At 37.8% G+C, this 25,592-nt stretch overlaps 1 protein-coding gene across 2 annotated transcripts in view; it reads left to right on the forward strand.

Moving 5' to 3' along the window:
* The first annotated feature begins 3,442 nt into the window (after window positions 1-3,442).
* The window catches only part of RPAP3 (RNA polymerase II associated protein 3), a 44,541-nt gene continuing 22,391 nt past the window's right edge, over window positions 3,443-25,592 (forward strand). For both annotated transcript variants that reach the window (XM_033222312.1, XM_033222313.1), the window contains exons 1-9: window positions 3,443-3,543; window positions 6,675-6,833; window positions 7,933-8,073; window positions 11,814-11,936; window positions 13,139-13,266; window positions 18,624-18,745; window positions 20,351-20,421; window positions 21,545-21,667; window positions 22,635-22,762. In XM_033222312.1, the coding sequence (XP_033078203.1) occupies window positions 6,681-6,833; window positions 7,933-8,073; window positions 11,814-11,936; window positions 13,139-13,266; window positions 18,624-18,745; window positions 20,351-20,421; window positions 21,545-21,667; window positions 22,635-22,762 (989 nt within the window). In that variant the 5' untranslated portion in view covers window positions 3,443-3,543; window positions 6,675-6,680. The remainder of the gene's footprint in view (window positions 3,544-6,674; window positions 6,834-7,932; window positions 8,074-11,813; window positions 11,937-13,138; window positions 13,267-18,623; window positions 18,746-20,350; window positions 20,422-21,544; window positions 21,668-22,634; window positions 22,763-25,592) is intronic.

Here is a 25,592-nt window from a genome sequence, read left to right on the forward strand (position 1 = left end):
GCAGATGGATGAAACAGGGCTGTGTCCTGCCCTTTCCCAGGGATGTTCACAGTCAACGGGCAAGACAGTGAGTCAGCAGAGCACAGGGGTAACAGGTATAGGCTCTGAAGTCATGTTGCCCAGGTACCTAGCCAGGCTCTGTTGCTTACTGGCCATATGAGCAAATTTCTTAGTTATTCAGATTGTTTCCTCACCAGTCAAATGGGGATAATATTACCATTGTTGTGAGATAAGGAATGTGAAATAACATGCTAGTCTTTCTTATAGTAATAATTGTCTCACTTATGATACAAATTTAATTTTATACTGGGAGAGGCAATTTACTATCCCTGCTATCAGCCTTAACCTTCACCTACTGGTGCCCAGTACTTGTGCTCTTCATAGGCCTCTTCAGAGGTCTTCCAGGTAGTCCAGTAGGAGATAGAAAGACAGAAATGTAGGAGAGAGTACTGTATTCCAGGGTCTGGGCCTTAGCTTTGCAGGAGAGAAGGGTAAGAACTAACATTTGTTAAGCTCTTACCATGTCCCAAGCTGTGCTAAGTTGTCCTTTTATATTAATTTTCTCAATCTGGTGGGTATTTTTATCTTCACCACTTTAATTTTACCTAGACAACTGAAGCTCAGATTAAGTCACATTCTTAGTCAGTAGCAGAATCAGGATTGCAAATTCAACTCTTTTCCTTATGTTGTAGTGAGCCTGGATTTCTAGTAGTATCTACTCACTTATTCATTCATTATTTTTTAAAGAATATTTATTAAGACCCCTTACAGAGGCTGCTGGTTACCCCTCAGTGTCTGCTCTCCTCTTCTTCCTTATTCATTGAACTCTTAGTTTTTAGGTACACAAATGACTGTCAAGAGTACAGACTCTTGACCTCCCTTACAACTGGAAGTAGGCGTGTGTCTATGTCCTCACCAATGGCATGCAAAAGGAAGTATTCTTAATGGGCAGCGGGTACTGTTATTCCCACTCTTGCCCTTTGCTGCTGACTGGATTTCAGACAAGATCGTGGGAGCTTGAGCAGCCAGCTTGAACCATGAATGAAAGCCATGTGCTGAAGATCACAGAGCAGCCAGGAAGGAGCCTGGGTCTCACACTGGAACTGTCACACTAGTCCTGGATTGCTTATATTCAGTCTTACATGAAAGAGAAATATCTTTCATGTTTAAGCCAGTCTTATTTTGGGCTTTCTGTCACATGCAACCAAACTTAACAGAGTATCTCCATAACAGGAAGTTCCAAGGTTCATTTTCTTCCTAAAGTTACTCAGTTAATACTTCCTTTTTTTTTTTGAGATGGAGTTTCGCTCTGTTGCCCAGGCTGGAGTGCAGTGGCCGGATCTCAGCTCACTGCAAGCTCTGCCTCCCGGGTTTACGCCATTCTCCTGCCTCAACCTCCCGAGTAGCTGGGACTACAGGTGCCCGCCACCTCGCCCGGCTAGTTTTTTGTATTTTTTAGTAGAGACAGGGTTTCACCGGGTTAGCCAGGATGGTCTCGATCTCCTGACCTCGTGATCCGTCCGTCTCGGCCTCCCAAAGTGCTGGGATTACAGGCTTGAGCCACCGCACCCAGCCAATACTTCCTTTCTTAAGATTTACATTAACTGTCAGACTCTTTAACTATTTGAAAGATCCCAATAATTGTTTTGGATATTCAAATTAATAGCATTTACAATCATTAATTGCAGCATTTTAATGTTGCAATAATAAACACTCCTGTTTATTTCCACTGACCATTACAATTTCAACATATAAAACACATAAAGAGGTTTGTCTCTTTGAAAATAACTATTCAGGTATTAATGGTAAGTTCAATTGAGATGACTGGAGTAGATGAATAAAACAGACATAAAAGAAAGGCATGATTTACACATTTTGTTGAAATCCATTTGAAGATAACTGCCAATAGAAGTGGGGAGGTCTGCATGGAATCTAGGAAAGAACTTAAGGTGGCCTCGGTCTGAGCTCACAGCAGAGAAGGCTGCCATTGCAGGCACAGGTTTTGTGGGACAGCAGGAGCCTCAGAATTAGGTGATGATGACCATCAAAACCATTTGATTAACTTTTCTCACTTTGACTCTATATTCATTAAGCTACTTCTGATTATTATGTGGTTTGAGAGAGAAAAAGAGAGAGAGAAAAGAGTGGTCACCTAACGGTCTATGAGGTTTTACCAGAGTAGCCAGCTAGTCCCTTATCTCTCATCTCAATCAACTCTGCCAGAATAAACCAAATGTGGTTGCTTTTGTTAAAAACACCAATCAAGCAATATTTGTTTTTAAATACTTAACAAAAAAATTCTTAAAAAGTTCTCTATCTCCCTAATACAACCAAAGAATAATTTCATTAGTAAATATTTTGACATACACTTAATGATTTGACTACCATGATTTTAAAATATAAAGATACCACTAATTAAACAATGGGAAGGATGTGTTAATGATATGACCTTGTAAGAGAGGACCCCAGGCTAGTTCTTCATTGATCAGCACCTGGGTTAGTGGCTGCCAGCTTCAAACGCACAGCTGTATCCTATGCTTTAAAAAATTCTGATTGGCTTCACTCAAGACTAGTTACATCAGAATCTCTGGGATAGGACACAGAAATCAGTATATATATATATAATATATATATATATACACACACACACACACACTCACACGTATATGTATACACTCCCTAAGTGATTCCAAAGTTCAGTCAAGACAGAACCACCGATCTGGATTTTGAGGATAATATTTGAGGTTACAGTCCTGTTTTAAATGAAAAGTTTCATTTGTTTGTGTTTGCTTTTGTGGACTTCTGCAGTTATTTTTGTTTTGCTTTCGTTTAAGAGTTGTCATTGCAAGGATGACTCCCTCACACGGGAAGCAGAAGCAAAAAGTGTTAAAAGTTTCGTTCTTTTTTCTCTGTAAGCCAGGGCACATATAAAGACAGAGTGTAACACTGGCACATGTCAAAGAAAGACTCAGAGATAGATTCACCCAGAAAACGAGTTTACTTGCAAAAGATGCAAGGGAGTTAGACGGAAGGACTAGTTTGCCAAATACCAGTACTTCAAGAAAAAAAAATACCATACAATTACCAGGATTACCAGTTGACAGTAGTCTGTTCATGGTGGGAAAAACAGTAACTTCCTCACATGTTGTTATATTCACAAAGGTGAGACAAATCGTTAGACATTAGCAAGGTAAATATTAGAGTTTAAACTGTTTGAAGGGAGTCAAATAGTCAAGGTTTTATTGTTTTGGAGATCAGAAAATCAGGATGACCCTGCAGTTTTTGGGTTATCCCCTATTAAGTTTAGTCATATTGGAAGCCGGCAGAAGGCTCAGGTATTGCTTTTACATACCCTCAAGCCACCAAGCTGGTTCCATCCTGAGAAGGAAGTCACGAAGCTTACTTCCTGCGCGCGCTCAAGCCCAGGCTAAAGGGGGCGGGGCGAGGCCGCGGGGACTTGTGGGAAAGCGCAGGAGGCGGGGCTCTGCGTGAGTCACTGCGGGGCTGACGGGGCTGCAGTGCAGCGGGTTACGGCCTGGTCAGGTGAGCTGGCGTTGCGGTCCTCGCTTCCCGGAGCAGCGTAGGAAATCCGTGGGGTGGCCGGTGGGAGGAGAGGTAGCGGTTATGGTACCGGTGAGGCGGGGCGGGCTAGGACTAGCGGTGGAGGCGCACGTTGAGGCGGCGCGTCGGTATCCAGGGTAGCGGCGTCCTGGGGTGCGCGTTCCCGGAGGGGCTCGCCCTCGCAACACGGGCCTACGCGCTCTGTTTTGCGAACGGACCCTCCACCCTGCTGCCCGGGGTATTGGGCGATTTGCAGTGCTAGGGAAGGCAGAGCCGCCCTCCCGCAAAGACGGCGGTGGGACCCGCCCCCTTGCGGCGTGGGTGTGCGGCGTTCCCCCGGACAGCGTGTGTGAAAGTGATACCCCAAGCGCTGGTAGTTTCTGATTGCTGGCTCGCACCCCTGCCCCATCGCAGGGTCCCTGGGAGAGTTTTTGGGCCTGCTCGAGCAGCAGCGGTGATGGGTGAAATGGAAAAGCATCTAACCCCCGTCAGTATCTGACTGACTTGTTGCGTTTTTATTCATTTAATTGAGTCACCAACAAAGCGTTGTACCAGTGTTGGTTTTGAATGAGATGTACATGTATGATCCAACATGGACACTGCCTGAAAGAAACTTAAACCTAATGTAGTTGTTGAGGCTACGGGTTAGAAGACCTATCTGCATCCGCAACTGTCCCTTCTTAGTGAGGTATTTTTCACTGTCCTAAACAAATGTTTTTCTAATTCCGTCTCTCTCCCTCCCACCTTCTCTCCCCTGTCCCTCAAGCTTTGAATCTTCTTCCACCTTTTTGGAGACTTTTCCCCATCACTCATCCTTTTTCCTGTATCTTTTACTTTGTTCCTCTTCCCCCAGACGATGCTCAAGAACAGGTCTTACATTATCAAAGGCAAATGTACTCTAATTTCATTTGCTTAACTCATTTCATTCCCCCCTCCTTTTTTTTTTTTTTTTGTCCGAGGCTGGAGTACACTGAGGCCATCACCGCCCACTGTAGCCTCCATCTTCCGATCCTCCCACCTCAGCCTCCTGAGTAGCTGGAACTATAGGCACCCGCCACCACACCTGGCTGATTTTTGTATTTTTGGTAGAGACGGGGATCTCGAAGTGTTGCCCAGCCTGATCTCGAACTCTTGAGCACAAGCTATTCCCCCTGCCCCCCAACCTTTGCCTCCCAAAGTGCCGGGATTACAGGCATGAGCCACAGCGGTTGGCCTTCCGCCCTTTAAAAAAAATCTCAATGAAACTCTGAATAGAGGTCAGGCGTAGTGTCTCACGCCTGTAATCCCAGCACTTCGGAAGGCCGAGGTGGGCGGATCACTTGAGGTCATGAGTTCCAGACCAGCCTGGCCAACATGGTAAAACCCCGTCTTTACTGAAAAAAAATACAAAAATTAGCTGGGCGTAGTGGCCTGCACCTGTAATCCTAGCTACTCAGGAGGCTGAGGCAGGAGAATCACTTGAACCTAGGAGGTGGAGTTTGCAGTGAGCTGAGTTCATGCCACTGCACTCCAGCCTGAGCGACAGAGCGAGACTCTGTCTTAAAAAAACAAAAACAAACCAAACAAAAAAAAGCCCAGCAACTCTGAATAGTCTTTATATGACTAAACATAATGCACTTTCTTTCCCTCTATGTATTCTCTGTGCCATTTGGCACTGCTAACCTCTCTCACTTTCTTGAACTCATTTTTTGTCATCTGTAACAGTACAGTGTAGGTTTTCGTCCCAGCTGTCTAGGTGCTACTGCCTACTTTTTTCTTTCTTGGCATCTCTTCCTCCGTTTAGTGTTCTCCAGGTTCACTCCATTCCCCAGTTGTCACAGTGGTTAAACATGGCCACATCCTTGATTCTAGCTTCTACCTTTATGCTAGTGACACCGGAATTTATCTCTAATCCTATATAGCTACCTATGGAATATTTCCTCGCTCCATTAGCACTCAAATTCAGCATATCCCAAACAAATAATCTGACTTTCCGTTTGCCCTCCAACAGATGCCTCTTTTCCTTTTAACATTGTATTTCTTGACTCAAAATGGCAGTAATCTTACCAGGCTCCCAAGCCAGAAATCTAGGCCTCTGTTTGAGTCTTTCTGTGTTCTCCAACACTTCAGTCTAGTCAGTCATCAAGTTCTTTTTATTTTACTACCTTGATATATTCACATAACTTTCAGAATATAGGTTATACCTCATGGCCTGCCATTTCAAGTCTGTCCCATGTCCGCCTCTTTAATCTTCTCTTTCTTCATTCTCCCTTATAATTCCTCACTCTGCCTGCCCTCTCCTCCCTGTTAGTCACTTGGTGGGCCCCTTTGAAATCCAGCTAAGTTCCAACACCTCTTGGGACTCCTTCGTTGACTCTGCCACCCTACCATCTGATCCATGCCTATTTTTTTGCAGTCAGTTCCGTAGCATCTCTATGTACCTCTCACACAGGGTTCTCAACCGGGGTTATTTTTTACCTCTCAGGGAACATTTGGCAGTGTCTGGGATTCTTCGTTGTCGCAGTCCATGAGGGAAAGGGATGATCCTGGCACCTAGTTGGTAGAGGACAGAAATGTTGCCAACCATCCTACAGTGCACAGGACAGCACTCTTACAACAACTTTTTTGGCCCAAAATGTCAGTGGTCCCAAGGTTGAGAAACCCTGCCTAACGTATTTTGTTACTGGTACTTTATATAGTTTTTTCTTCTCTGCTACACAAGGGACCTCTTCTTGTTTTTGCATCCCTAAATCTTGATTCAGGGCCTTTCACATAGTAGAAGTTAAATGTTGGAAGAAAAAGAAATAAAGGAGGTAGTTGCTCAACTCCAGAGATGAGCAGCCTGTCTGCTACCACAGGCTGCTTGATAATTTCAGTGATTTTTCTCCCAATTACCTTTCTTTAATGTTGCCTTTCAAGGATGCTCAAGCTTGTCTATTTTTCATTTATTTATTCAGCAACTGATTTATTTTTAAAATACTGTATTGAATTTTTTTTGTTCAGCATCAGTTGGCTCTCTTCTGTCCAGGTGTCTTGGCCACTTATGAAGTGGTAAAAAATAATTAGCTAGCTTTCAGAAAAATAAACCAAATAGGCCTATTCTTATCAGAGGTTGGTTGTTCAAAACTCTGCAGGCCATAATGACTTCAGCAAATAAAGCAATTGAATTACAACTACAAGTGAAACAAAATGCGGAAGAATTACAAGACTTTATGAGGGATTTAGAAAACTGGGAAAAAGACATTAAACAAAAGGATATGGAACTAAGAAGACAGAATGGTGTTCCTGAAGAGGTAAATTAAGAATTCCTAATTAAGATCCACCAAAACTATTTTTATAAAAATAAAGCATAACTTTTAAAAATGTTTTGTGAAAATACTGAAATTGAAGTGATTTGCTTCACTGTCAATTTGTTTTTTCTTTTTATTTGTTTTTTTCTTTGCAATGGAGTCTCGCTCTGTCACCAGACCGGAGTGCAGTGGTGCGATCTGGGCTCGCTGCAACCTCCACCTCCTGGGTTCAGGCAATTCTCCTGCCTCAGCCTCCTGAGTAACTGGGACTACAGGTGCGCACCACCATGCCCAGCTACTTTTTTTTTTTTTTTTTTAGTAGAGACGGGGTTTCATCATGTTGGCCAGGATCGTCTTAATCTCTTGACCTCAAGTGATCCACCCACCTCAGCCTCCCGAAGTGCTGGGATTACAGGCGTGAGCCACCGTGCCCGGCTCACTGTCAATGTCTTTAGAAATTCTGCTTTTCAAAAAGTCTTTGTAATAATTAAATATATTACTATGTTTTAAGGCTTAGTGAATAGTTACCGAAAGGATGATCATGTGATAATACTTAGAGGTAAATAAATGACTAACATCATAAAATATATAGAGGTGTGTGTGTATAAAAATATGTGTAGTTATATACTGATGATATATTAACATACCATATTGTCATAAAAATGCAGATAGTACGTAGGTTCAACCAAAAGTTTTAAGGCAGTGCATTTAAATATGGCTGGATTTTTCATACTGTACATAATATGGAGGCAGTTCAGTTTGCATTTGCATTACTGCTGGTTCATTGTACTAAGGCTGAAGATAGGTCGTTTTTGAAGTTTGAGTTTAGGATTGCAAATTAAAGGTATAATTAGAATTTCTAGGTAATACTCTTTTCTTGTGATTGAACAATGTTCAACACTCATCAAAGTATGAATTAAACTTTTCAAGCATAATTATTATAAGTGAAGGTGGTAAATTGGTCTTTTTAAACATTTTAAAATTAATTTTTATAAGAAAATATAACATAGTGAGAATTTTAAACATAGCTAGTTATACAAAGAGTAACAGAGCATAATACTCACAACTTTGTGTTTTTTTTTTTTTTTTTTTCCCTCCTCAGAATTTACCTCCTATTCGAAATGGGAATTTTAGGAAAAAGAAGAAAGGCAAAGCTAAAGAGCCTTCCAAAAAAACCAAAGAGGAAAACACAAAAAACAGGATAAAATCTTATGATTATGAGGCATGGGCAAAACTTGATGTGGTAAGTTAATCTAGTCATTTGCTTGTTAATATTTGAGTGAAATTTTCTGGGAGTTAGCTAATAGTCATGGGTTAAGTGAAGAATAATGTAGGGTTATGGCCTGTGTCTTTCTCTTATATATGATTTTATGTGGAATAAACATTTAATTACATAGCTCTTTAATGAAATAATATTTTTTCCTGCAATCCTCTTTCAGCGAATTGTGGCTAAAACAGCCAGGATTTTATTCTTTTTTCTTTCTTTTTACAAAAATTACTATTTATTTACTTATTAGTATTTATCCAGTGTACTCTTCATCCAGTTTCCTCTGGTGGTTACATCTTTCTTAGCTGCAGTATACAGTATCAATTGTATACTGTACAATTACTATAGTATACAATATCACTAGGAATTGACATTGGTATAGTGTGTGTATGGTTCTATGTTATTTTATCCCACGTGTAGGTTTGGATTACCCAACCGCAATTAAGATGCAGATATATGGCACCACCACAAAGATTCCCTTTGTGCCATCCCTTTGTAGTCGTACTGCTCCCCTCTTCGCCACCTTCTCTAACCCCTAAACAGCCAGAATTCTAAGATACTCCCAGAAAAGAATGACTGTGCAGATGTCTTTGTTGTAAACTGAAGGACCTGCAGTAATCTGTTAAAAGAGAATGCCTTTGTGTCTAGTCTTAGGACTGGGGTTGTGTAACAATAAACATAAGCCTATCTTGATCCCAGGAAATTGGGCTTCTTTACCCTTCCAGACTGGGATAGCAGATGTGTGTCCTCCCATCTCCCACGTGTGATACACAACATACTTGGAGAATCACCACCAGTGCTCTGCCTTACAATCCTTTACTAGTGTTTTAAGCAGCCACTGTCGTGTCAGCCTGTGAAAGAGAACCTGTTGGCCAGCCCTATTCTGCACTCTGATCTACTTTAAGGGTTGATTTGGTTAGGGATATGTATGTTGAGGGATGTGATAACCAACTGATGAATTTGGAATATATATTCCTCTTTAGTTTTTAAACAAGTGTTTATTATGTAATATTTGATTCATACCAAAGAATATGTAGAGATATATGTTCTAAAGCGTAGTAATAAAATGAATACATGAACATACTAACTTAAAGAGAATTTTTCCAATATCATTGAAGCTACTGGTGTGCTCCTTTCTGATCCCATGTTCTTTTCTCCCTTCTACTCCCAGAAGTAACCACTGTCTGATTTCTCTGTTTATTGTTTTCTCTGCATTTTTCTGTTTAACATTTTTACTGAGGTATAATGTGCATAAAGTCCAAAAATCTTAAGTGTGCATCTTCCTGAATTTTTACTCAAGTGTACACCTGTGAAACCACTGTTCAGATCAAGATATAGAACATTCTGGGAGGCTGAGGCACGAGAATGGCTTGAACCCGGGAGACAGAGGTTGCGGTGCACGTCACTGCACTCCAGCCTGGGCGACTCTGTCTCAAAAAAACAAACAAAAAGAACATTTCCAGCCTCGCAGAGGCCTTACTTTCGGTAGATGACTTCTCAAAATTAGCCACTGTTCTCACCTCTCATACTGTATACAGTTTTGGAATTTCATATAAATGTATTATACAGTATGCATTAAGTTTGGCTTCTTTCGCTATCATTATTTGAGATCCATATTGTGAGTAGCAGCAGTTCTTTTTCATTGCTGACCAGAATTCCATTGTGTGGATGTCTTAATTTGTGTCTGTTCTTCTATTGATAATACTTTTGTATTGTTGGTGATTTGGGGCTATGATGAACCTGCTGTGAACATTCTTGTACTTGTCTTTTGATGGTTATAAGCACCCTAGAGGGGATTTGCTGGGGCATAGTTTATAAATACATTTAGCTTTAGAAAATACTGTCAAACAGTTTTCCAAATTATTTGTGTGGTATTTTTCTTAATAAAACTAAGGCTAATTAAGAGAGAGCTGGGGCTTTTATTTAGTTTGCCATCTGCTTCAGGATTGTCCCAATATAGGAGAAGTAAAATTTTGGGTCTTGAATTTATCACTGTTGGAAATACTTTCTGAAAATAGAATTTATTCTCAAGTGTCATGTAGACTGTCTTCATTTTTTTGTGTGTGTGACTTTATAGCCTATTCCTTTTCATCAGTTGGTGTCTTCTTATAATGTCCTTTCCTGAAAGGCATCATCTCAGATGATTTCTTGTAGAGGTGTTTTCTACACAGGCATTTACTCATTCAGCAGATACTGATTAAGCTCCTGCTGTATGTGGACAATGCCATTAAGATTGTACTGCATAGCTTGCAATTGTCATTTAGTGTCTCTATACAAGATATAGTTGTTTACTTCCCATTTCTTTCTAGTTCAGATCTGAGCAGCTGCTTTAGTGTTCTGCTGCTGTTAGTTTTCTATACATGTCAGCATAGCAGAGTTGGATAATCCTGGCTACAATGTTGGTAGGCTGGTGGTGTTTCTAGAATCTTCATGCTAAAACACATAGCTAAATTTTAATCCATGTTTCAATGTTCATCTAATGAAACTATGCATAGTTTTTTTATTTTTATAAGCAATTTGTTTTTTTCTTATGTAAATAACTTTAAAATAGTGTTTGAATGCAAAAAGGATTTTGTTTTACATAATAATTAAAGTTTGTGTTTAAAAATGCTTTAATGAACTCTAATGGTCGTTGTGGTGGCTCACGCCTGTAATCCCAACACTTTGGGAGGCTGAGGTGGGCAGATTGCTTGGGCTTAGTATCCAGACCAGCCTGGCCAACGTGGCAAAAGCCCGTCTCTACAAAAAATAAAAAACTAGCTGCACATGGTAGTGCACGCCTGTAGTCCCAGTTACTTGGGAGAGCGAGGTGGGAGGATGGCTTGAGCCTGGGAGTTGGAGGTTGCAATAAACTGACATCACACTACTGCACTCCAGCCTAGGCAACAGAGCCAGATGCTGTCTCAAAAATAAAAATAAAAATAATATCTTACTAAAAATCATTGTTTTATCATATAAAAAATAAGAGAAAAATTCTGGTGGCAGTCTATGAAATTATTTATTACCATGAAAGTAGTGTGAGTCAAAAGAGATTGAGAATCGTGGTACTAGCACATTTTTTATTTTTCCTTTGGTAGAGGCAGCTATATTTTGGAATACCCTCAGAGACAGTATAACATATCGATTGACAGCTCTTGGAGGAAGTAGACTTGGTCACTTACTAGCTGAGTGACCTCGAATGAGTTAACTAACTTCTGCATTTCAGTTCCCTCAAGTGGAAAACATGGGTAATTATGCCTTCCTCATAGGTTATTGTGAAGATTAGGAGTTAATGTGCTCTTCTTTTGTTTGTTTTAAAATAGCAGTTTTAAAATAGCAGTTTTTTGTTTTAAAATAAGGAAGAAAAAAAATTTTTAAAAAAACTTTCTCTGCTAATGGGTGCTAATTATATTAGTTTAGGGCTATTTGCAAACTTCCTTTAAACCATAATACCTAATTGCTAATAGTTTGCGATTTAGGGGTGATTTGTACAGTCTGTTGACTTAGCTTTATGAGTTCGTAGTCAGATTCTTGGTTTGCATCTTGGTTTTCTAAACAAAGGCATCTTTTTCTCTGGATATAATCTTAACAATGAGAGATTTGGGTTGCTTTGTAAGCCTGTAGGTCCTTAGATTGTAACAATTTACATTCCTTTGAGTGTATTTTTTTAGTATGTCTTTTTTTTTTTCCCCCCAATCATATAATTATGACCACTGTTTTCCTCCTTTTGGTTTTAGGACAGTATCCTTGATGAGCTTGACAAAGACGATAGTACCCATGAGTCTCTGTCTCAAGAATCAGAGTCGGAAGAAGATGGGATTCATGTAGATTCACAAAAGGCTCTTGTTTTAAAAGAAAAGGTACTAATTAGTTAGATTTTTTTTTTTTTTTCAGGTAAGCAGGAGATGTTGAAAATCATGTGGACCCTAAAGTTTCTTGAGCACAGTTTTAGTAGGTGTTTAAACTTTCTGTTGTTATTGGCTACATCCCTCTCTGGAGGCAGTGTAACATTGGTTAGGAGTACATGCTCTGGAGCCAGATTACCTGGGTTCAAATCTCTGATAAGTTCTTTAAACTTCTGAACTTCAGTTATCTCATCTGTAAAATGATAATAATAAAATTACCAACCTCAATGGGTTCTTAGGAGTAGTAAGTGAACTGTTTTATGTAAAATGCTTAGACTGTATCTGGAGTTGTCCAGTGTTTTTAGTAGTAGATTGAAGTAACTTGAAATTAGTGTGTGATTCTTGGCATAACTATTATATTCCACTCCCAGGTATCAAAGGCTATCTTTGGTTACTTTTTGGAATATTCAGTATCTCCCTGAGGGATGCCTCATTGTTATAAAACCAGCTGTATTACTTTCACAAAGGTGGAACTCTTTTCAGATTAAACTCTTGATGCTTTTTTTTGGTTACATTTCTGTAGGTTGGCATTGTCAATAAGGAATATAATGCTAGGTATTTTACTCATTTTTCTGCCTAGGCTCTTGGTTTGTGCCCATACAATGACCATATACAGTTACCCTTGAACAGTATGGGGTCAGTGCCTCATGCAGTAAAAAGTCTGCATATAACTTGTGACTCCCCCAAAAACTTAACTACTAATAGCTTACTGTTGACCGGAAGCAGTATGGATAACACAAATAGTTGATTAGCACAAACTTTATGTGTTATATGTATTATATACTGTATTCTTACAAAAAAGTAAGCTAGAGAAAAGAAAATATTAGAACATTTTAAGGAAGAGAATGTGTATTTATTTATATAAATATATTTCACTATGTAGAAGTGGATCATTTAAAAGTCTCCATCCTTGTCATCTTCACATTGAGTAGGCTGAGGATGGGGAAGAGGAGGAGTTGGTCTTGCTCTCTCAGGGGTGGCAGAGGCCGAAGAGGTAGAATAGTTGGAAGGGGAGGCAGGCACACTTGATGTAGACTTTTATTAAAAAAATCCACATTTAAGTGGACCCTTGCCCTTCAAACCTGGGTTGTTCAAGGGTCAACTGTAGTGAATTTCAGAATTTGTAAAAAGGATCATTTTATGTAATTTTTTTTCAGGGCAATAAATACTTCAAACAAGGAAAATATGATGAAGCAATTGACTGCTACACAAAAGGCATGGATGCCGATCCATATAATCCCGTGTTGCCAACGAACAGAGCATCAGCGTATTTTAGACTGAAAAAGTAAGGACTTTTGTAACGTGTGTGAATGTGAATGTCTTATGTATATATGGAGACTTATTAAAAAAACTTCTGGAATAAGGTGTGGAGGGCAGATTGAGAATGTATCGCATTTTCTTTTCAACTGTAAATTCTTATAGCTCACTCCTTTTTATTGAATTATTTTGCTTAAGCCATTTTAAACATCTGGTGCTAAAACCTTGTTCCCATGGCTCACTTTACTGAGGTATTCTTCTAAAAATTCAGTAATAGTGTTCTTATCTAATTCACAAAGCTAAAAAAGTTAGTTGGATATTTTTAGAAATCAATATCCCATTATTTTGAAAAGCTATTTATCTACTATTTAATCTAGATAACATTTATTATGGAAAACTTAAGATATGTTTCAACATTTGTTTGTCATTAAGTCATACTGACTTTTAAAATAAATAATGTGGAAGAATATAAATGTGGTATTGTCTTGTCATATGCAGGTAACCAACCTATCATAGGGGTTTTTAAAAAAGATAAACACCATCAAGGAAGACATTCTTACTGTTTTAATTATTTGGAAATACAAATTTTATTGGTATCTGAGTTTTTACTATTTAAATAGCATATTTTTATGTCTTTGAAACTCGTGATATTAATCTTCTAAAAAATTAGGGAAATATTTACATTTTATAATATTTGATATCTGCAATATATGTATCACATACATAAATTACAGAGAATAATTTAAAATAAGCCTATATAAGCACCCCCCTCAACTTAAGAACCAGAACATTAGCATTATTTTTGAAGTTACCTTGATGCTGCTTTCTGTATCCTGTCCCTTGCCTCCCTCCCCATTAACCACTATCTTGAATTATATATTTGTCATTCTTTTGATTTAAAAACGGTTTATTATATATGTATATGTTCGTAAATAATATATGGTATAATCTTGCTTATTTTTGAGCTTTAAAAATATATCATACTGTGTGTAGTTTTCTGTGGCTCACCTATTTCTCTATTATATTTTTATGATTCATTCTTGTTTTGATGCATATAGCTCTAGAGCTCTGATTGTAACTGTTACAAAGGATAATTTCTTTTTAGAAATATACCATTATATGTCTATTCTTGTGTTGCTGGATTGTTGGTTCATTCCTTTCTTCCTTTCTTTTTCTCTCTCTCCCTCCCACTCTTTCTTCCCTCCTTCTGTCCCTCTTTTTATTGCCTACCTTCTGTCTTTTCCTTCCTTAGTTCAGCAATGCTGTGAATATTTTTGTATATGTTTCTTGGTGTTGGGTCATAAAATGTGTAGATGTTCAGCTTCACAGGATGATGACAAAGATAGTTTGTTGTTACACAGTTGTTACAAAGGTAAATGGATGAGTTTACAGTCTCATTAGCAGTGTATAATAATGCCTATTTCTTACCCTTAGCAACACTGATATAGTTGGGCTTCTTAATTGTTGTCAATCTAGTGGGTGTAAAATGGCGTTTCATTGTGTCTTTGAAATGCCATTTTGCATTTCTCAACTATTAGTAAGGTTTTCATTTCTCAACTGTTGGTAAGGTTAAGCATCTTATATATTTTCCACTTTTTTTTTTTTTTTTCCCTCTGAAATGCCTATTTGGTGTTTGGCCATTTTTTTTAGGGCTTTTTCTGTTGATTTATTTTGAGAGTTCTTTATTCTGGATACTAATCTTTTGATCTTTTTCATAATAACTCTCTTTTCTCAATTTGTAGCTTATCTTCTTTATGGAATTTTAATGAATATAAGCATTCAATTTTAATATAGTTCAACTTATTGATTTTTTGAAAAGATTAGGACTTTATAAAATGATTTGTTCAAAAAAAGATTTGCTGCTTGAGTTCATAATAGTCTCCTCTACTTTCTTCTAAACATTTTTTAAGATTTAATTTTCACACTTAGGCGTTTTCACATATGCTGAAGGTTTTTCCAGCTCTATTTTTGGAATAGCCCTGCTTTCTCCTGTGGATCTGCCATGCTACTATTGTCGTATGTCATGTTTGCCTAGATTGCTTTCTCATCTCTCTGTTCTTTACACTGGTCTATTGCCTGTCCTTTCATCCGTTCCACACTATCTTTAATTATTATAGCATTATGATTGTAAGTCTTAATATTTGGTATACTGAATATTCTGCTACCTTTTATTATTCAGGAATGTTTTGGGTATTCTTGGACTTTTACTCATCAATGTAACTTTTAGAATTATCTTCCCAAATTCCTTAAAATATCCTCCTGGGATTTTGATTAGAATTGCATTAGATTTATAAATCAGTCTGGAGAGAATCATATTGTATGTTTTTGTACTTTATTGTAGGTGAATGTGAAATATCTCCACTTACATTGTCATTAATGTCTTTGAAAACAGTCTTACAATTTTTTGCATCTGTGTCTGGTAGGTCTTTGTTAGATGTTTTGTTTGTTTCTTGTTGGTCTGTCGTAGTCACCTTACTAAACTTTTAATATTTCTAGCAATTTCTCTAGATTGTTTTGAGTTTTCTTTTTGGACCATCATATCATCTGAGAATAATTTCAGGCTTTTTTCTTTGTTTCTAATCTGTGTTTCTTTCTTGTGGAACTGCTTTGGTGAAGACCTCTGTGTAATACCAAGAAAAAGCAGTGATAATGGGCATTCTTGTTTCTGGCATTAAAGGGAATGCTACTAATGTTTCGCCATTAGGAATTATAGGCATACCTTGTTTTATTGTGTGTCGCTTTATTGCATCCACAGATACTGTTTTTACAAAATGAAAGTTTGTGGCAACCTAGTATCAGGGAAGTCAAGCAACTCTATTGGTACCATTTGTCCAACAGCATGTGTTTACTTTGTGTCTGTGTGTCACGTTTTGGTAATTGTTACAGTATTTCAGATTTCTTTTATTATTATTGTATCTGTTATGGTGATCTCTGATCAGGGATCTTTGATGTTTCTATTGTAATTGTTTTGGGGAGCCATCAAGCACACCCATATGTTATTGTGCATCCTGTCTGCTTCATTGACCAGCCGCCCCCACAACCCAATCTCTCTCCTTCTCCTTGGGCCTCCCTATTCCCTGAGACACAACAGTATTGAAATTAGGCCAGTTAATAACCCTACAGTGAGGCCAGGCAAGGTGGCTCACACCTGTAATCCCAGCACTTTGGGAGGCCGAGGTGGGCGGCATCACTTGAGGTCAGGAATTGGAGACCAGCCTGGCCAACATGGTGAAACCCTATCTCTACTAAAAATACAAAAATTTAGCCAAGTGTGGTGGCGCATACCTGTAATCCCAGCTACATGAGAGGGGTGAGGCACGAGAATCTCTTGAGCCCAGGAGGCGGAGGTTGCAGTGAGTTGAGATCCTGCCACTGCACTCTAGCCTGGGCGAGAGAGTGAGACTCCATCTCAAAACAAACAAACAAACAAAACCCTACAGTGGCATGTAAGTATTCAAGTGAAAGAAGACTCGCAGATCTCTCACTTTAAATTGGAAGCTGGAAATGATTAAACTTAGGAAGGCATGTCGAAAGCAAAGACTGACTGAAAGCTAGGCCTCTTGTGCCAGTTAGCCAAGATGTGAATGCAAAGGAAAAGTTCTTGAAAAAAATTAAAAGGGCTACTCCAATGAACACAAATAATTAAAAGCAAAAGAAGCTTATTGTTGATAGGGAGAAAGTTTTATTGGTATGTATAGAAGATCAAATCAGCCGCAACATTCCCCTGATCCTAAGTGTAATCCAGTGCAAGGCCCTAGCGCTCTTCAATTTAGTGAAGGCTGAGAGAGGTGAGAAAGCTGCAGAAGAAAAGTTGAAAGAAAGCTAGTAGAAGTTGATTCATGAAGTTTAGGGAAAGAAGCTTAAACATAAAAGTGGAAAGTGAAGTAGCAGGTGCTGATGGAGAACCTGCAGAAAGTTATCCAGAAGATCTAGCTAAGGTAATTGATGAAGGTGACTATGTTAAACAACACATTTTCAGTGTTGACTAAACAGCCTTCTGTTAGAAGACAGTGCCATTTGGGCTTTCACAGCTAGAGGGAATGCCTGGCTTCAAAGGACAGTCTGATTCTCTTGTTAGAGGCTAATGCAACTGATGACTTGAAGTTGAAGACAGTGGCTCATTTACCATTCCAAAAGTCCTAGGGCCCTTAGGAATTATGCTGTATCTACTCTGCTTGTGCTCTATAAATAAAACAACAGAGTCCGGATGACAGCACATCTGTTTATGAACTGGTTTACTGAACTTTTTAAGCCTGCTATTGAGACCTACTGCTTAGAAAAAAAGATTTATTTCAAAGTAGTGTATTGACAATGCACCTACTCACCCAAGATCTCTGATATACAAGGAGATGAATGTTGTTTTCATGCCTCCTAACCCAATATCCGTTCTGCAGCCCATGGATCGAAGAGTCATTTCAAATTTCAAGTCTTGTTATTTAAGAAATACATTTCATAGGCTGTAGCTGTCATAGATTGTGATTCCTCTAGTGGATCTGGGCAAAGTAGATTGAAACCTGGAAAGGATTAACTATTTTAGATGCCATTAAAAGTGTCCGTAATTCATGGGAGGAGGTCAAAATGTCAGTGTTAACAGGAGTTTGGAAGAAGTTAATTTCAACTCTTATGGATGACTTTGAGGGGTTCAGGATTTTAGTGGAGGAAGATGTGACTGAATTGCTGCAATCTTGTGTTCAAACTTGAATGGATGATCAGTTGCTTCTTATGGATGAACAAAGAAAGTGGTTTCTTGAGAGAGAATCTATTCTAGGCGAAGGTGCCGTGAATGTTTTTGAAAGGACAACAGAAGATTTAGAACATTATATAAACTTAGTTGATAAAGTGGCAGAGTTTGAGAGGATTGACTCCAATATTAAAAGAAGTTCTATTATGTAAATGCTATCAAACAGCATCACATGCTACCTCCACCACCCTGATCAGTCAGTAGCCATCAACATCAAGGCAAGATCCTCCAACAGCACAAAGATAAATATTCACTGAAGACTCAGATAATTATTAGCATTTTTTAGCAATAAAGTATTTTTTAATTAAGGTATATACATTGTTATTTAGACATAAAGCTTTTGCACACTTACTAGATTACAGTATAGTGTAAATAAAACTTTTGTATGCACTGGAAAACCAAAAAATTTGTGTGACTAGCTTTATTGTGACATTTGTTGTGGTGGTCTAGAATCAAACCCACAATATCTTTGAGGAATGGCAGTATTGCTTTTATTATGCTTAATTAACTAAAAGGAGGTGGGAAAAATGCCTTCAGTGGGCAAGTAAATTCCCTTTTCAAGGATTTCGGAAACAAATTTTGAAGTTTTGGTTTAGTAAATTAGTTTTATTAACTTTATTTGTTTTAATGTTTTTAAATTGCAGATTTGCTGTTGCTGAGTCTGATTGTAATTTAGCAATTGCCTTGAATAGAAGTTATACAAAGGCTTATTCCAGACGAGGTGCTGCTCGATTTGCTTTGCAAAAATTAGAAGAGGCCAAAAAAGGTATTTTCTAGTCATTATTTAAAAAATTCTTTAACAGTGTTATCTAACAGATGCTATATAGAGAATACTGAGTAATCACAGTTACTACCTTCAGAGAGCTTTCTGTATTTGAACAAAGGTCATTTTTGGAACTGAAAAGATATCTTGATTTTTTAAGAAAGAATGTGTTATTTGCCACCAATCAGAATTTGGTTCAAATTTTCATGTTACTAAGTACTAGCTATGTAACCAGTATCTTCTCTTTCAGTTTCTCATCTGTAAAATAGGCATTAAAATGTCTTGTTGGCTTTTGTGAGGCAAGAGGTAGTATGTTTAAAGCTCATAACACATTTTTGTTCACTTATAAATTCTTTTTTTTTTTTTTTTCGAGACGGAGTCTCGCTCTGTTGCCGGGACTGGAGTGCAGTGGCCGGATCTCAGCTCACTGCAAGCTCCGCCTCCCGGGTTCCCGCCATTCTCCTGCCTCAGCCTCCGGAGTAGCTGGGACTACAGGCGCCCGCCACCTTGCCCGGCTAGATTTTTGTATTTTTTAGTAGAGACGGGGTTTCACTGTGTTAGCCAGGATGGTCTCGATCTCCTGACCTTGTGATCCGCCCGTCTCGGCCTCCCAAAGTGCTGGGATTACAGGCTTGAGCCACCGCGCCCGGCCACTTATAAATTCTAAGCCTTCTATTATTCCATAAAATAGGTTTGTGTATTATAAATCACGAAATCTGAATAAAGCTGATATTTAATTGGATTTTGCTGCTGCTTAGGTCTTTTTTTTTTTTTTTTGAGACAGAGTCTTGCTTTTTCACCCAGGCTAGAGTGCAATGGCGCGATCTTGGCTCACTGCAACCTCTGCCTCCTGGGTTCAAGTGATTCTCCCTGCCTCAGCCTTCCAAGTAGCTGGGATTACAGGTGCCCACCACCACGCCTGGCTAATTTTTATAGTTTTAGTAGAGACAGAGTTTCGCCATGTTGGCCAGGCTGGTCTTGACTCCTGACTTCAGGTGATCTTCCCACCTCGGCCTCCCAAAGTGCTGGAATTACAGGAGTGAGCTACCGCGCCTGGCCTGCTTCTTGGTTTTATGATGTACAACTTATGATAGCAGGTATCCTTCCTGGGGCTGGTGGAAGATGGTTTATCATAGGATTTTGTCTGCCCTGGGGGAGAAGAAGAAAGTTCAGTGGCTTCGCTGGACACAGTGGCTTACACCTGTAATCCTAGCAGTCTCGGAGGCCAAGATGGGAAGACTGCTTGAGGCCAGGAGTTTGAGACTAACCTGGCCAACGTGGAGAAAACCTGTCTCTACTAAAAATACAAAAATTAACTGAGCTTGGTGGTGTGTGCCTGTAGTCCCAGCTACTCAGGAGGTTGAGATACAGAATCACTGGAACCTGGGAGCTGGAGGTTGCAGTGAGCCAAGATTGCGCCACTGCACTCAGCCTGGGCAACAGAGTGAGAATGTCTTAAGAAAGTTCAGTGGCCTAATGATAGTATTTCTTTGTTTCTCTTTTATTTTGCTGTAGGACAGTTGCCTAATTGTCACAGGCAACAAAAGATTGTTTTATACAAGTTTTTAAATATTACCGATCTTTAGAAATTTTTTTATCTTCTCTTAGATTATGAAAGAGTATTAGAACTGGAACCAAATAACTTTGAAGTAACAAATGAACTCAGGAAAATCAATCAGGTAAACTATAGTTATTTAAAATTTAAGTGTATTACTTATAACCTTTATTTGAAGAAGTAAAGCTTTTTGCATGTATTTTGTACTATAGATTTCTTAATATTGAGATTTTCTAATTTTAATTCTTTGTACCATAGAGTTTTACTAAATGAATTTGCAAGCCAGAGGGAGTGTAGTGGTATTTAAAGACCCTTGATTGTTCTAAAAGTTGCCTGAGATCTTTAGAACTACTACTGCTTTACTCTTTCCCAGATGACAGAATTATTATTTTTTTATCCCACTGATTTTCTTCCTTTTTGGCTTATGCACAGATTGAAACATTGAGAGAAAAATGACAGTGATTGGGGAAAGTGTGCTTTTAAATATTACCATTACTATTGCATGTAAGATCTGCTGGTAAATATGTTAACTTGATTGTAGTTGTGAACTCTATTATATATTTTTAAAATTTTGTGTTAGGTCAAATAATGACTGTGAGTATTGAATTTGAGAAGTTTGGTAATGTAGATGTAATGAACCGTTAGGTCTGAAAACAGCTCCTAAAACAGTGCCTGGCCAGTATAGAAATTCAATAAATATTTGTTGAATAAATGAGCAACTACTTTTAATGGATGCTACTTATTTATTTAAAATAATTTGAACTACTATTTTAGATTCAAAAGATACATATGAAGGCTTTTTACATGGGCATATTGTATGAAACTGAGGTTTGGGGTATGAATGATTCCGTCTCCTAGATAGTGAGCATAGTACCCAATAGGTAGTTTTTCATCCCGTCCCCTCCCCACCCCCAGTGTTTCTCTCCCCAACAGGTAGTCTGTAGTGTGTATTGTTTCCGTTCCATGTGTACCCAATGTTGACCTCCCACTTATAAGTCAGAATATGCAGTATGTGGTGTTTGATACTAATTTTAATTGAAATGAGAAGCACATTAAATTTGTTATATACTTATTTTACTTTTTACTTTAATAAGTAGAAAGATTTTGAATTAGAGTAGAAAATGTTATTTCGATTATTTAAAATGTGGCAGAAATTCTAATATATTTGAGGTATTTATGTTTTAAGGTCAACTATATATGCGTCTTGTATTACTTGTTTTATTTTAGCTGACTGCTATGTCTCCTAGGCTTTAGCATCCAAAGAAAACTCATATCCAGAGGAAGCTGACACAGTGGTTAAATCAACAGGAGAGCGAAAGCAAATTGAAGCACAGCAGAATAAGCAGCAGGCCATTTCAGAGAAAGATCGGGTAATCCAAAGCTAATCCAACGTAGAATGTATATATTTTGCTGAGTGTTGATTTATTTCTTGTATATCACTTAAATTTTTTCTCTAATATTAAAGTTTTGCTTGAGTAGGAATTGGAAATTAAATACACTAAAGCCTCTGGGACCTACTAATTCAAAATTTGGGTAATTGATGACTTTATACATAAATTAAAAAAGTAACTATGGAAACACTTAAGTTTGGAAACTACTTTTGAATGTTTTATATATTTACATATACATAGTTATAAATTTAACGTAGAAGTTAATTACAATCCATTCTTATAATGTACTTTTTTCATTAATTCACACTGGACTGTTTCTGATTGAAATTCCTCTGTTAATCGTGAGTTGAGGAGGTTTCATTTATTTATAGCCTTTCCTGGACCCACAGAAGGTTCATAATAAATACTTATGAAATGATTATTGATTGTGATATTTGACTCTGATTATAAGTAAATGTTATAGTGAAATCAGGTATACAAATTCCAATACAGTTGAATTTATCTTATATTTGGGCATATTAAAGTTATTGAAGAGTGGGCTTTATGATTCTGGTACTGTGTTCTTTCACAAAATTTATTTGAGTTATGAAATTCTTTTGTACAGCTTCTAATGTAACTTAAGGAAGTATATTATTTGGACCTTTGTTAAAATAGGTTTTTAAATTTAAGCTTTGCGTAATATGTAATTAATGGAATAATAGTGAATGCTACAAAATAATATAGTAGTATACATGTTTTTCCTTTTTAGTACCGAAGAACAATAATGCCATTAAAAAAGAAACAACCCAAACCAACAGATTCTAAAACGTGTCTCGGGCCAGATTTTTAACAATATTCTTTCCTGAAATACTGTTGGTGAATATCCTTGCAGTGTTTCATAAGATTTGAATTCATTTAATTTTTTTGTATTTTTTTTAATTCTCCATATTTCTCTACAAAACAACAGGGGAATGGATTTTTCAAAGAGGGGAAATATGAAAGAGCAATTGAATGCTATACTCGAGGGATAGCAGCAGATGGTGCTAATGCCCTTCTTCCAGCTAACAGAGCTATGGCCTATCTGAAGATTCAGAAGTAAGTATTTGTTAATTTTAGTGCTTTTCAGGATAAAAATTTACAATAAATTGGTAAATTTTTACCATAAGTTACCTAACATACCAATTATGGCATGTTGGGTTAGCTCACATGCCAATTTATGGTAAATTTAAGTAAATTAAAATTTAATTGATAGATTTTTGAGCATTTAAAGTGAAATGAGAGGGGAAAAATAGTGTGTGTGTGTATGTGTGTATGTGTATGTGTGTGTTTATGTACCTGTGGTATACATAGTTCCAGGCACAAGGTGTGTATTCAGTAGATGTTCTTGTTAATATTTTCCCACTTTTGGCCGGACGCGGTGGCTCACGCCTGTAATCTCAGCACTTTGGGAGGCCAGACGGGCGGATCACAAGGTCAGGAGATGGAGACCATTCTGGCTAACATGGTGAAACCTCGTCTCTACTAAAAATACAAAAAAATTAGCTGGGTATAGTGGCGGGCACCTGTAGTCCCAGCTACTCGGAGGCTGAGGCAGGAGAATGGCGTGAACCCGGGAGGCGGAGCTTGCAGTGAGCCGAGATGGCGCCAGCACACTCCAGCCTGGGTGACTAAGCAAGACTCTCAAAAAAAAAAAAAAAAAAAAATATATATATATATATATTTCCCCACTTTTAAGTCTGGCATTACACAGTTTACCAGTTTTTCTCTAGTTGCTTTATATATAGTATTCTGAATCTTGATTTAAAAATTATTTTTAACTTCAGAGCCCTTTGGGCAAAGTCTTACCTGGAAGTGTTGTATAGACATACATGTAAAACAAAAGGGAACTGCTATCTTTGAAACTGCTGATTAATGACATATGTAACAAAACTTGATCCTATATTAACCAGCTTTTTCTGGATGTGCCCAAGTTGGACAATCAGTGGAATTATATCCGATGGCAGAAACTTAGACTTATACTTTGTATCTCTTGTTATAATACTTTACACACTAATGCCAGAATTTTTAAAAGCCTATAAATATTATAAATAGGAATTCAATACTTCTTCAGTGCCATGAATTCCCCTTTAGCTGTATGTTGAACAATTCTCAGAATATTTTTAAATGCTTAGCTATACAACTAGGATTACAAAGGAAACCAATTATATCAAAATATAGTTTTGAAAATATTAAAAATTGTGATATAGTAGTATATGTGCTTTTTTATTAACACACCTCAAAATGAGAAACTACATTTAAAATACAGGCAAGTGCTGTGTTTTATGCTCACCACTATTCAGAATTACAGTAGAAATTTAACCTGCTGCTTATTTGCAATCACATTGTACCGTATTTGAAACTACATTTAAAATACAGACAAGTTAATGTTAAAAAAATTTTAAAGACATGATTGTAAGGTTTCAATAAGGACACTACATTTTGGGATGATCCCTGACACATCTTCCAACAATACTAATACTAATCAACTTCCAACAATACTAATCAACAAACAAGTGTGGACAGGGAATACCTGAAGCAATGCAGATGATTAGATTTCCAATGTGATAACACATGCCTTAGCTCTTTGGCTTCTGAATAACTACTAGGGCAGAGTTGCCCAGTGGTTGCCAGCCTTGTCACAAGAGTATCTATGAACGAGACACTGCAATCACATGCAAGTAAGCAACAGGTTACATTTTTACTGTAATTCTGAATAGTAGTGAGCATAAGCAATATTTTGAGATACCAGTTGTAATGTGATACGGAAATATCTGATTTTTACTTTTTTTTTTTGAGACAGAGTCCCACTCTGTCACCCAGGCTGGAGCGCAGTGGCGTAATTTTGGCTCACTGCAACCTCCACCTCCCGGGTTCAAGTGATTCTCCTGCCTCAACCTCCTGAGTAGCTGGGACTACAGGCATGCGCCATGACGCCTGGCTAATTTTTGTATTTTTAGTAGAGATGGGGTTTTACCATGTTGGCCAGGCTGGTCTCGAACTCCTGACCTCAGGTGATCTGCCTGCCTCGGCCTCCCAGAATGCTGGGATAATAGGCATGAGCCACCACGCCTGGCCAAAATGTCTGATTTTTATTGGTGACAAAGTGATAGGTACTGTTGTCTGCATTTGTATTTGAAAGAAAGCTAAATTTTATTTAACGTTTAGTGAAAATAGTGATACAGTTTTTTTCCTGAACGAGTTTTCACATCCCCCAGAGAATCTCAGGTTAGGAGCTCCTGTCATAGAAATAAATTTTGATTATATATTTAACCTCATTTAAAGCAATAGATATCATTAGAGATCGATTCTTTTGTTGACTAGTCATAGTAAAGATCATTGCTTCTCTTGCTAACTTATGAAAATTTTGATTTTTGCTATGGAAGAATTGTGCATTGGTTTAAAAATTGTAAAGCCTGAGTCCGTTGGTTTGACTAATGCTAAGAGTAATACCTTCTTATAGGTGAGAGGTTATATATGCATTTATAAGATATCTATTGTATTAGTTTTATTGCTTTAGTTTATAATCATATTAGTGGAATATATTATACCAAGTTAGCAGAGTATATTTTAAATTAAAAGAACTTTATGACTCTTATTTGTATCTTTTTCTAGTGTATCTTTTAGATTCACAGTTAATACCAGAATTTTTTTTCTGTACGTGGAGACTGTTATGTATTATGGACTATGTGAGGAACATAAAAAAGCAACATTTCAATCTTGGGCTACTCCTAGTTTAGGTAACCCCCCTATAGCTTGAGGTTCTACAAACGGTGTCAAATTAGAGCTAATGAGAACCAGCAGTGTAGTCAGTCTTACCTACCAGTGTGTGGGGTAGCAGTAGGGAGTAAGAAGGAATTCACCTAGTTAGGCCAACAAGGATTCCTAG

Source organism: Trachypithecus francoisi, unplaced genomic scaffold (assembly GCF_009764315.1).
Source record: "Trachypithecus francoisi isolate TF-2019V2 unplaced genomic scaffold, Tfra_2.0 Lachesis_group11, whole genome shotgun sequence".
NCBI lineage: Eukaryota > Metazoa > Chordata > Mammalia > Primates > Cercopithecidae > Trachypithecus > Trachypithecus francoisi.